The sequence below is a fragment of the Dicentrarchus labrax genome, unplaced genomic scaffold (genome assembly GCF_905237075.1).
Source record: "Dicentrarchus labrax unplaced genomic scaffold, dlabrax2021, whole genome shotgun sequence".
Classification (NCBI taxonomy): Eukaryota; Metazoa; Chordata; class Actinopteri; family Moronidae; genus Dicentrarchus; species Dicentrarchus labrax.
The window spans coordinates 8,941,396-8,954,437 of NW_026136706.1; the positions used below are offsets into that span (position 1 = coordinate 8,941,396).

Sequence of the window (13,042 nt, forward strand, 5' to 3'; positions counted from 1 at the left end):
ATTCTTCTTCATTCACCTCTTCTTCGATGGGTAGGCTCTCTCTAGCTCTCTCTCTGTGATATATATGTCCATGGTGTGTTTTTCCCCTGCTACCTTGATGAGTGCTCAACCACACATGCGCACACACAAATAGATGGATGAGCTGGTAATAACTAAACCAGCCAGACTTCACTGTGAATTATAATCACCTTCAATCTGTGTCTCTGAATCCCTGCCCAGTTCTTATGTTTGTGTGTGTATGTGTGTTAGGAAGCTCTGCTCTGCCTCACCAAGTCATGTGTGAGTATCTTTCATGAGTGTAAGTGATGGAGCAGTGAATAGTTTGTTCCCCGAAGGGCTGTGTATGTATGTGTGTGTCAGTGTCCCTGCTTATTATTCTCTCGGTCCCCTGGTATTTGACCCGTCTCTCTGTTCTGTCGAGGTTTTATGTGAGCTGGAATATAATTCTATTTCCACTGCGGCTCAAATACAGTGTATGCACACACACACACACACACACACACACACACACACACACACACACACACACACACACACACACACACACACACACACACACACACACACCTTTAGGGAACAACCATCAGGGTGAGTGGTCCATCACTCACCCTCACATAAGGTATTCAACTGCACTATGTCAATGTCACATTGTCAATGGCTAAGTGTGTGTCTGTGTGTGTGTGTGTGTGTGTGTGTGTGAATAACTGGTGGTCTAGCAGTCACTGAGGTACCAAGGGAGGATACACTCTGGAAATATAAATCTCAGAGAGAAAGAGTGGGAGAGAGAGGACATTTGAGAGAAAATCTGTATATCTAAAGTTCTCAACAGAAACCTACTCTTCCAACCAAAAAAACATTCAATTCATCTCATTGTTACCTGGAACCTGACTGCGTTGAGACTAATTACTGCTGGCTCTGTGGTGTGGTGTAATCTTGCCAACAATAGAGGACACTGAAAAGAAAAATCCTCTTCAGATATAGCTGGAAAAGCATTTTGAGGGTATCTGTGGAACACATTTAGACTTTTTGCACCTTCTAATGCCACTTGAAACTTTATTTCAGACAAAACTTGAAATATAGAAGCCGCATTCAATATTGTTGCTGCTTTAATAATCACACATTTTCATGTAGAAATTCAAATATCTATCTCAGTGCAATACCAACATGTGCTTGGTTTTTCACCAGCGTTTATACTGTGACTGATTTATCTGTAAGAACCACACTGCGCTGACCCCACTGACTTAAAAAATGACTGAAGGATAAATAAAAAAGGATAACCCTCGAAACATCCCCAACATATTATTATCATCAAGACATGAAACTGATGTCAGAGGATGACCTTTGTGTTACCAAACTCCAGCCCTTTGCCTCATATTAAGTCTTGATCATGTGATAATCAGTTTAATTGTAGGCATTAATGATGTATGGTAGGTATTATTAAGGACAATAACTTAGTCATTGAGTCATGTTGTCAGTAGTTCTTTGGATGTGGGAATGTTCAGGAGACATGCAAGAAAAAAAAAAGTGTGTTTTTCTAAATCTATGATGGCTGATCCAACCTGAAATTGAAGAGAACTATGCAGTATGAAAAGTCCTCCAGTCCCATAAAGCTGTAAAATATGTCGGGGCGTGAGAAGCCTGCATGGATGAGAAACAAGGTGCTGTATAAAATGGCACGATACTTCCCTCTGCTGCAGAAAGCAGGAACAACACCACCCTCATGTCACTCTGAAAACAGCTACTGTACGGTTTTCTAGTCAGTCCCTTCTTATCAAAATCAAAAAATTGTATGAATAGTGTAATTATGTAGCTGTTTTAGCACATGTACAGAGAACATCAGGCTATGACAATCAAGCTTATAGATATATTTCATTAATGACCATTTATAATGATACAGTTTGGGTAAATATATCTGGCAGAAAGACAATACAATAGACTACCGACTGCATAAATGCAATATTTATTTTGAAAGCACAGTTTTCACATCTGGCTGTAGAGAGGTTAGCCAGTGTTGCATACGAATTTGTGGTCAGACCTTGTATGTTTTCACTGTCTTACATCAAGACCCCTATGGTGAGAGACACAACCATGACAGTGCTCCAAATTGTCATAGCAACCCCAGAAATTGTGGTTGTCATTGTGGTGACAGCAGCATTAGGGAGGGTACCATAGGTCTTGTCGTGGACATATGTGATGATGGAGAGAGCTCCTGCGAAGGCCTCCTCACAGGCTGGCTTGATCTGCTCCTCTGGTAGCAAGTGGCTGAATTCACCTGGAGCATCATTTATTAATATATTATCAAGTTAAAAGGCAGTAGATTATGTTGTATGGCTGATAACTATAAGGAGTACATGATACTGGCCCACTCACCTTTGTCTCTCAGCTCAAAGGTATAAGAGAATGGGATGCCAATGAGACGAGCCCAGTCACGACTTGAGCCTGAGTTTGCATCTGAAGATTAAGGAGAAAGCAGTCTGAGACTTTTTTTTCATTTTCTTTCATTCACCATCCTTTACTCTGTTTTGAGGTTAGCCAACTCCCACTAACTTGTGTGCTATTCATACACCCATGTTTGTGTATCTTAGCTCATAACTGCCCAAAATGGAGTCTAAGTGATACATGATACAAACTCCCAACATCTAATGTAAATGATGCATTATATCCCATGCATTCACAGTGACATCAAAGGCTGATGTGGATTATTTCAACTGGTGTCCTAATTTGCCTTCCTGTATATTGTTTTTATTTAGGTTGCTAAGGTTAAAACAAAGGGAGTGCAGATCAGACCATGTGCATAACAGCTATTCAGGACAAGCAAGGAAAGGAAAGAATGGGTTAAGTCAGTGTGTGAGTATTAATCTTACATAGGATTTGTGGAGATGTTCCTACAGTGTAGTTCATCCCATGTAGCTTCTTCATTTCTGCCGCTGCTGCCTTACCAACTGAAACCTGCAAAGTTCACAAAAATTATAAAAATAGAAACAATAATATCAGTGCATGAGCGACATTCACTATGTGTTAAAACTGGTCTCATAAACCTTGGGCTGTTCTTAAAAGCTGTGTATCTTTTATCTAAAGGTCTACTGCTTGACTTACTGTTATACAAATTGAAAGAAGCACGCACCAGTTCATTGTAGTTGGGTGCAGAGATCTCAGGGTGGCCATATGGCAAGAGTATAAGTTGCCCAGCAGAGTGGATAGTGAGGAAACACAGAGTTCGGTTAACCAGCTTACCTAGATACACACAGAATACCTGCACATGTAATTTAAGATGTAACAAACCTTCCTGTCTCATTTTTAGTAATGTTTAGTTTTTAATGTAATTTTATAGGGAGATAGTTACCAACAAAGTCCATCACAGCTTTAGCCTCTGGCTCTGACCCGGCTGATTTCCCACAGTAGGTATTTGAACAACTGTCAAATGACACCCCGACCGCTGAGGAAAGAGAGTACATACCACACAAAACTTTCAGCTCAAAAATAATATATCAGGTTTATGTTTAAACTTTATTTGCTTTCATATGTCAAAAATAATCGTAAAATGGAAAAGAAATGCACACTGACATAGAGAAGATATTCAGCTGCAAGGGGTATTTTGGCTGCAATAACATTTTAGGCAATGAACAGACTGTGGCAACAAATTTCCTGGAAAGGACAATAAAAAAATCTATCTATCTATCCAAATCTAATCTTCTTTGAAAAGTTGAAAAGTTTCCAGTATGTGACCAGTATAATTTGTCATGTCAAAAATGGTTTAATCCTACACATAGGAGCTCTGAGTCACTATCCCCTTGAGGTAAATAAGGGTTAATTAGTCAGATTGTGATTCTTGAAAGTATACAACTCACTTCCCCAGTTGGCATTAAAGTTCCTGTTGAGGTCAACTCCATAACAGCCACTGCCTGGAGGAGGGGTTGAACGAGACTTTCTCCACAGACGAGTCTACATGGAAACAGCACACAGACGCAGGCACAGAGGTCAGACAACATTCATTCAATTGATTGATTCAGTTATGTTTTAAGTGAATCAACTGCACTGAATGAACTGAAATGTAATTCTGAATAATAAAACCTGAGAAGCACTCACACTGTCATTGGCCCAAGTGAATATGTATCCATCCACATTGATCACAGGAGTAACATAGATGTCAACGTTCTGCAGAATCTGCTCCAGCTTCTTATTGGTTTTATATGAGTTGACAATCTGAACAAAGGAGCAATTTCAAACACTCACATGTCAGACTGTAGTTGTTTTGGTGAATATGTGTATCACTGAAGGTGTACAAACCTCTTTGACAAACCACTGGCAGAAGGCAGGAGCGATCCACTCCCGAGCGTGGATACCACAGTCCATCCAAATAACTTTCTTCTCTCTGCTCTCTGGGTTTTGTAGCCCCAACTGGAGACACACAAGAAACACTTGTGCTATATTGTCCATCGCAAGGAAAATGTTTCATTTAGTGAAGCTATGCACGTATGAGTGTATCTTAAACTTGTGCAATATTTTTCTTAGCAGACATTTTTACCACCTTTAGCACATCTTGCATTTGCAGTCAGGTAATCACTGGCACAGCTTTCCATTCACTTATCTCAATCACAAATAGTGTGTAAGCCACTTTGTGTATTATTTGGCTTAGCATATGCATAAATATTAATGACAACAGTCCATATGCAGTTCACTAAATAACATTATGTAAAGAATATCAATGTGAGAGTTGTCATGTGTCCACTACTGCTTTTCACAGTCACTGTCAGAGGGTTACCATTTTGCTTTAAACTCCCCACTTCCTAAAAGTGACACCACAGGTAAAATAAAATGCGTTGAATACCTTCAGCAGTGTGATATTTCTTTCTTCATAAGTGTGTCCGTAGATGGCAGAGGAGACCAACTCTGGGTTCCCTCGTTCCACATCTTCCATCCACCTGTATATCTGGTATATTGCAATTTAATCATTGTGATAATTAAATTCCAGAATGGTAGGCCTATTTATAGTTTTCTTTGGTCAATGTCCACCTGTAATCTACAAAGATTAAAGTGCAGATCAAAGGCAGGAGAAAGGGGCATGAGACAACACAGAGAAAGATATGTTTATAATAAGACATTCTGTCTGGTAATCTGGGACTCTGGTGAACTTGTCTACTATTCGAAAACACTTCACCCTTCTATCTGTGTTGCTCTCATCAAGGGTTTGTTGTCTTACCTACTGAAAAGAAAAATATTAAACTCACTGACTTTGTGGAGACCCTGGACAATATTTGTGAAATCTATAATTAACATTTCTAATACAACTATAGAGTCCAACTTGGAAATGTTTATGTTGTAGATAGTCCTACCTCATCCATAGAGTGATATTTGGTGTAGTCATAGCTCCGTGTTGATTCCAAACCCTCCACTAAACTGTGAATTAAAAAATGATTAGGATTACAAATACATGTAGAATTATTTCCAATATGTCATGATTCCGATTTGATGAGTGCTAAAATGAACATAGGTTTGAGTTGGACCTAAACTCTTTCTAAGAAAAGGACAATGTCAGCTGTGCAGTTGTGAATACATGCAAATATAATCTCATTCATTTATGAATTCCATTAATTCATAAAGTAAATTCATAAAGTAAAAACATTTACAAAACAAAATTTGTTCTAATGGTTCTAACTTTTGTTTCACGAATGCCTGAATTTATATAATTCAGAAAAGGAAACAAAATTAAATTTGCTCAAACAGAAGTTTGAACACTCACCTGTTAGAAGTCTCTAAAATGAGCAGGAACGAACCTACTATCCAAAATGTACGCGTCTTCTTCTCCATCTGCTCGTTCTTAGTTTAGACTTTTACTGTCTCTCTCCTGGACACCTCACTCAGTGCTGTTAGTGCTGCAGCAGTAGGTACGGGGTGGAGAGCAGTAACACTACTGTCAGTCACTTGCAGTAGCAGTGGTTCAGCAAAGTGACCCTGGATCTCAAATAATATTTTTTATGGGCCGACACAAAGGTAAATACATGTTATGAGAGACCAACTTTTGAATAAGTTACATATTAACATTTATGATGTGCCACTAAAATTACATAACACCTGCCATCACAAGGTATTCTGCTGTCTTCTTCATGTATGTTTGTCCGACCCAAACACTCATTAACATAACCAATTACAAAGCAGACAGCACATGATAGTACGAATCCAGGTCTAAACTACAGGTTGTGCAGTGAGTCTGCAACAATAGAGCTAGAACATCCTGCTGCATTCTGCACCATCAGGAGTTGCTGAATAAATGTGCCATTCATCACTGAACTGTCCTGTGTGTGTGAGTTGTTGTTGTTGTTGTTGTCCCCTGTTTGGGCTCGTGGATAATGTAATTGACAGATGGCTCTCATTCAGGCCAGGATAGGCACAGGGAAAAGGGGGACGGACATTACAAGTTGAGATATTGCCTGGAGTTTTAGTCTTCAACGTTTGCAAATGAATACATTTCAGCTTGGAAATATTTTGATTTCTTGAGGAATCCTGTGGGAGGAGGTGTGACGGTTTCGGGATATATCAGGAAGGATATATTTTGATTGCTGAGAACTTCAGGAAAGGGCAGATGGGTGCCAAGTTTACCATCTGCTGCTGTCGGTACTACCTGAGACACAACAAGGAAGAGAAGAGTGCTATTTTGCGGTGAGACACCTAACAGATGTGGTGACAACCCAAAGTCCTGCCTTTAATCTTGGTTTATTTTAATAAAATCAAACTCAACTTCAAACTTTTAAACCAGTATTTTCCTCTTATTCTTCTTCCTTCTGTCCAGCATGCACACCACCACAGCTTCTAGACAACCAGAGCTGTTGTCCAGTGACTCCAGTGACAGTGACGCAGAAGGGGAGGAGCCTTTTGGGCCACAGCCTTCGAGAAAGAGCCCATGGAACCATCAGCCGAGCCAGAGGAGCCCAGTGGATCCATGGGCCACCGTAAACAGACCTTGTGAATTTCCCATCAGGAGAGGATCAGACAGGGAGTTGCAGGCTTTTATCAGCATGAGAGACCAGGCTGACAAAGCTACAGAGGTGAGAGAAAGCGTGCTGTCGCTGCTTATGAGATGTAGAAGAGACACTGTGAGAGCGAGTTACACATATACAAATAGACACAAGCAGCAGCATATCTGTTCACATAATTTCACTGTATAAAAAAATGTAAAACAAATAGGTATTTCTGGATATTTTAACGAAAATAGAACTTCTTCTCCCTCTCCCTGGTATGTAGCACATACCAGGGAGTAAAATTAAATCTAGACAGGACACATGATACACTATTTAAAGTTTGCCACAGTCGCTTCATTATTTAGATCCACCACATGGTTGAATGTTAACTACTCTTAAGAATAAGTGTGGTGTTGTTAATTTGACAGATTCAGCTAATTATTAATCAGTTTAATAAACTAATCTGTTTAGTGTATCTGGAAATTGAATGTATATCAATTGTGAATAAATGTGAAGAAAGCCATTTTTATAACATTCTTATTTTACAATTTGTTATTGACAACAACTTTTTCACTGAAATGGAAAGAATTGTGAACATCCTTGTAGCCATCTACGATATGTAGATAGCCATGGTCCTTAACAGAAGTTTAAATGAATCACCTTCTGACTATCATCTATTGACTACTATTAATAGTGAATCCTTAAATCCATTCGACATTATTTTTTGTGCATGGCTTTAGTTGATCAGTTTCCCACAATTAAACTAAGCAGAGACCTGGTCTTTAGATCTGGTTAAAGATTAACTGTATTTCTCCATGGCCCAATTCTTCTTCAAATCCGTGTACTAGTACCAGGAGGGACTACAGTAATTCAGTAATTCAGTCTGTTCCAATGCGGCTCTCTAATGTAATTATATAATAAGAGGAGAGGACATACACAGGTTGCTGTCAAAGAAGCGTTTGACTGACTTTTATGTTGACATATATCAGTAAATTAATTTGACCTAGATTCCAAAATAACTAAATTTGAAAAATATCACATTAGAAGAAATTAACTCGGTGTTTGCAAAATCATGATGGAAAGTATGACAGGAGACAGTTTGTAGCTACATCTGCTGCTAAATGTTAATGTAAAAAGATTGAGTATGCTTAAGTATATGAGTATATGCTTAAGAATAAGAATTTCAAATGGACTGACCTTTAACCATAAACTCTATTATTAGCTGACACACACACACACACACACACACGCACACACACACACACACACACACACACACACACACACACACACACACACACACACAGAAAGATGACATGCTTCTTTATTCACTTACTAAATCATTGACCCAGTACTTCTCACACAGTAACTTACTGTAGGTTGTTCACTATGTTAAAACTGGTTAGACATGTACGTGTGTGTGTGTTGGTGGATAATGGTACTTTTAAAGGATGATCCCTGCAGTACATATAGTAAAATACTTGTGTGTTTGGACTATGTTTGGAGAAAGCCATTCAGTGCTTGCTTTACGTACTGAACTACTATACTGGAGGGCTGGAAATGTCAGGAACACCACAGAATGAACTGTAACTGACTCCAGTACCTCGTACCCACATTCAGAAAATCAGTTTTACTTATTTCTTTTAAATAGCATGAACCAAAAAGGTTGATATTGCTATTTTTGGTGACAAGCTCAATATTATCTTTAATTATCACTATTTTTTTCTGCAGAGGAAACACATTGGGACCATAACTCAAAGGCTTTTACCTCAAAATGTCAGGATGTGAGACTGCAACCTCTGAGCAGAGAGTTTAAGTTTGGTGAACATGTGACAGGCAGTCTTCGTGTGGAGAATAGTCAGGCTGCAGGACACAGTGGGCACATTGTGTTAATGAATTCCTTGATGGAGATGTAGGCCAACAGACTGGCTGGCCATTCAAAGAGAATATTCACTGAACCATCATGATCATGTTGTGACACTGTTTTTAATATTAGGCCAAACAAACTGAGGAATGGTCTGTTACATTAAAAGGTAATTCAGCACTGGGGAAAAACTAGCCCAGTAAAGAAATTAGAACAAGCCAGCCTGTCTCTCTGCTTTAAAGTTTAGATTATTATTCTTCAGTTTCAAACATTACTAGTTAGATTGTTTGGCTCAAGACACTTTTTATTGTTTCCTTGAAATGAGCCTGCACACCAACGCACGTTGGTTAAAAAAAAATTAACACTACCACTTAAAAAGCACCATAGCCTCACAATGGCTGAAAATCATCCAAATCCTGTCCTCGGTCAACTTTTCCTTTCCTGTGCTAAGATATGCTATGTGCTTGACTTGTCTATGTTGAAAAGACAACCATATTTTAAAGATGGTTAAAAGATATTTAAGCAACATATCTGTATATATATAGTTGTTAAAAACTTAAGATGTGACTACATATGTCGCTTTTATCTTTTAACCATAGAAAGTTTGGTTGTCCAAAAAGACCTATTACATGATATATTGTTTGTATGCTTATAGGAATGGGAGAAGCTGAATTATGACATACACACTTTACGCTATGCCAGACGAGAAGTCAGATCTCGATGGAAGAAAATCCTGCTGCAGCTAGGTGAAACACTTTGATGTGATTCTGTTTAGTTAAAATATCCAATTTACAATACTCTGTTGCGCTCCGCTGTCAGTGTGTGATCTTCCCTCGTCTCTCGACAGGTTATCAGTGTGAGGTAGATGCCTTGCTGTGTGTCAACAGACAGAGCCGGTTCAGTCGAGATGAGGAGCATGTTAACAAAGTGACGGAACTGTTGCAACAGCTGCTGGACCACACCTCTCTGTTTCCTCCAGAGACTGGACACCAGAGCAGATACCTTCATGTCATGGTACACACACACACACACACACACACACACACACACACACACACACACACACACACACACACACACACACACACACACAGACACACACACTCCCAGCATGCTTTGGCAAAATGTAAACAACAGTGTTTTCGCAACGGAAAGCAGAATAGCTTCAAAAGTGAACTTAAGGAAGTGACCCATTTTGGAAAGTCTGAAGGTTTAGATTCTTAGTAAGGAAATTCAATCTTAACTCCTGTAACTTAATAAAAAAGAAGAAGGAGCAGCTCTGTACCAGTCATGACGAGTTTAATTAGGGCACATTTTGATCTAATTTTAAAACTACAGTATGCTTTCACATGTTCCCATCTTCAGGTCACCAGTCTTTCCCTCCTCTCTTCCCTTATCTCCCCTCACTGTTGTTGTTAAGTGTCTCTACCATCTGATTTCACCTGTTTTATTCATCTGCTTCCATCTTTCTTTCAGGACCGCCTGGTGTCACTGGACAGTGCTGAGGACTTTGTCAGACTGGCCAAAGAGAAATATCCCAAGAAAGTAGGCTGAGACACAGAGACAGAAAGAAGACATAAAGGTTGAGAGAAAGTAAAGACAAGTGATGACAAATGGCAATTTTTTACCACGCTCTACTACTACTACTACTACTACTACTGCAAAGAGGCAAATTTAATTCTAATGGTAAACTGAAATACCTACTATTTGATGTGTCCTGTTGAGTGAATTAATTTTATTCCACTGCGTATTGGTAAGTTGCACAATTACTGTATTGTTTAGATACAGTTTGTAATGCACTATAAAAATGCTGTGTTTTTAATTTCTGAATTTTCTTTTAAAAGTTTATTTTAGATAATATCACAATATGAATATCATATATAACATCAACTTTTAGAAGTTTCTTTCTTATAGCACTTCTGTTGCACTGGTTACTGGTGTGCAGCTGGAGAAACTCAGGTGCTCTGTATAGGATTGGCCAATGTTACAGGTGGAGATACTTCTGGTTAAAACATGTTTTTTGTGTTTGTTTGAGCTGGTTTGGTATTGTAGGTATTTGGACATCCAGATCCAAAAAGCTAAGAAACCCTCTGCAGGTACAAAGATGTATTCACTGTCTATACTGTAATAAATATGAGAAAATCCATTTAAATGTCTTTCTTTATCTCAACACAAACATCTTTAACACATGTTATTAATTGATTTTAATGATGATACTAAAATATGAACCTTTTTCTGTTATACTGGGTTGTTTCTTGCTCACCTTTTTACTAATAAAAGTAATTGTAATTTTCTCAGTCCAGCAGCTGGAGGTACTCAGTCAGTCACTTATTTGTCCAAAAGGTGGCAGCATATACTGTAGTCATGTTCCAATGGACCTTAAATTGGAAGGAAAAAAAAGTATGTACTTGGGTAGATGAAACCTTCTGTGTCACAGATGGTGTAAAACCATCACAAAATTAAAAAAGAAAGAATATTTAGCATTTAATGTTAAAACAATGATGAGGAATTTGAGGAATATAGTTGTCCAGTAACACATTTTTCAAAAGAATACAAAAATAATGTAAGAATACAGAGGACATTACGTAACGCAGTCTATCCATGGGAAATTACACTTCCCTTTCTTCGTTTTCTGAACTTCCCTTTCTTCAAGGTTTGTGCAGAATGCAGATGATAATGTCTCAACTTGGCTTTCACTCAAAGCCATTTATGAATAACTGTTGTACACACTGTCAACCAAACATGCCCATTTGGGACACTGCACTTCAGGATCAAAGAGTGTGGGAGTCTTCATACAGTTGATGATTGTGGTTTGTCGTACACACGTTCATGCTTGCGCACACACATGCACACAGAAAGAGAGAGTTTACTCTGACCCAGATATTGTTCTCTCCAAGGCCCCTTCCAAAGTTTGGGAAACAGATGTGGAACAAAAAGAGGGGAGAACGCTGGGGGAGGGGAACAGTTGAGAGGTGGACCAATGGTCTGGCCGCTCCGCAAGGCATTATGCTGCTTGCACCTTTTTCTCATTAAACAACTATGTGTGTGTGTGCATTTTAGATAGAGTAATGCTTACATCATTCTCCAGAATTTTACTGAAATACCCCCACCCCACTCCCCTTCCCATAGGGAGTAAATTTGACAGAAGAAAGAAGGGGGTAATTAAGAGATTGATTGTGTATGTTGGAATACAAAAATTAGAGACAAAAGACTAAACGGTCACATTCTGGTTGCTGTATGTCCCTGTATGTGCCAGTGTGTGTGTGTGTGTGTGTGTGTGTGTGTGTGTGTGTATGTGTGTGTGTGTGTGTATGTAAAGGGTCAAAATCTCACCAAATACCTCACCATAAGAAAGTCTACTCATCTACCATTGTGTGTGTGTGTGTGTGTGTGTGTGTGTGTGTGTGTGTGTGTGTGTGTGTGTGTGTGTGTGTGTATGTGTGTGTACGATGTATTGCCAAAGGCCAGTCAGTGGGCAGGGTGTACAACGCATTATGGTCACACAGAAATTCATGGAGACGACGGTCATTCAGACTGTGACTCCTGTTGATGGTCAGATGTTTTATGAGAGTCTCTAGTGGGGCGTTGTCCACAGACACACACACTCATGCAGTGTGGTGAGCGATGGTTTTCTCGTCATAGCGGTGGGTATTCACAGTGAAGTTATGTCTGAATAAACTGTCCATCTTGTCTTTACTCTTTCTTTCCATCTTTGCTCTTTAGATGTTTTTTTCACTGAAAATGAATTATACTATTGGAATTTCATTCAGTTTAACGGAACAGCTTAACATTTTGGGGGATTTGTTTTCTTGTGGACAGTTAGGTGAGATGATCAATACCACTCTGTTAAATATGACACTACAGCTAGAAGCTTAGCGTAAAGACTGAAAAAAAGGGAGAATCCAGCTCCTCTAAAGTTAACTAATTAACACACTAAATCCCATTTGTCTATTTTCGCAAAGACCAAAGTGTAAGAATGACATGTTTTATGGGGGGTTTAGGTGCCCGCTTATTTCTGGAGACAACCAGTGGAGACTGCATGAAATAACTGCGCCCGGTTAGGAAATAGGTAGATTTAAGCTAAGGGATTCTGGCTGTAGCTTCACATTTATCAGACATGAGAGCGGCATTGATCCTCTCATCTAACTCTAGGTGTCTTACTGTAGAATATACAGAAAGCGTTTCTTTCTTAGCTTTCTTTCATCAAACCCTTCCTTCATCC

General features: G+C 39.0%; 2 protein-coding genes and 1 long non-coding RNA gene across 3 annotated transcripts; 1 reads left to right on the top strand and 2 right to left on the bottom strand.

Annotated features, from left to right (window-relative positions):
* Window positions 1–1,946: 1,946 nt before the first annotated feature.
* Window positions 1,947–6,467, bottom strand: LOC127366096 (carboxypeptidase O-like). The gene is made up of 11 exons (XM_051404826.1): window positions 5,741–6,467; window positions 5,334–5,397; window positions 4,829–4,930; window positions 4,288–4,398; window positions 4,087–4,203; window positions 3,849–3,942; window positions 3,344–3,436; window positions 3,125–3,234; window positions 2,865–2,949; window positions 2,371–2,451; window positions 1,947–2,272 (listed from the first exon to the last, which is right to left on the bottom strand). The coding sequence occupies exons 1-11, from the start codon at window positions 5,806–5,808 to the stop codon at window positions 2,055–2,057; spliced, it is 1,143 nt and encodes a 380-aa protein (XP_051260786.1). The 5' UTR covers window positions 5,809–6,467; the 3' UTR covers window positions 1,947–2,054.
* Window positions 6,468–6,487: 20 nt separating this feature from the next.
* On the top strand, window positions 6,488–10,966 carry LOC127366097 (melanoregulin-like). The gene is made up of 5 exons (XM_051404827.1): window positions 6,488–6,657; window positions 6,788–7,043; window positions 9,476–9,566; window positions 9,668–9,834; window positions 10,297–10,966. The coding sequence occupies exons 1-5, from the start codon at window positions 6,581–6,583 to the stop codon at window positions 10,372–10,374; spliced, it is 669 nt and encodes a 222-aa protein (XP_051260787.1). The 5' UTR covers window positions 6,488–6,580; the 3' UTR covers window positions 10,375–10,966.
* On the bottom strand, window positions 10,103–11,193 carry LOC127366098 (uncharacterized). The gene is made up of 2 exons (XR_007885287.1): window positions 11,084–11,193; window positions 10,103–10,370 (listed from the first exon to the last, which is right to left on the bottom strand). It is a non-coding gene; the product is annotated as an uncharacterized LOC127366098 (long non-coding RNA).
* Window positions 11,194–13,042: the final 1,849 nt, after the last annotated feature.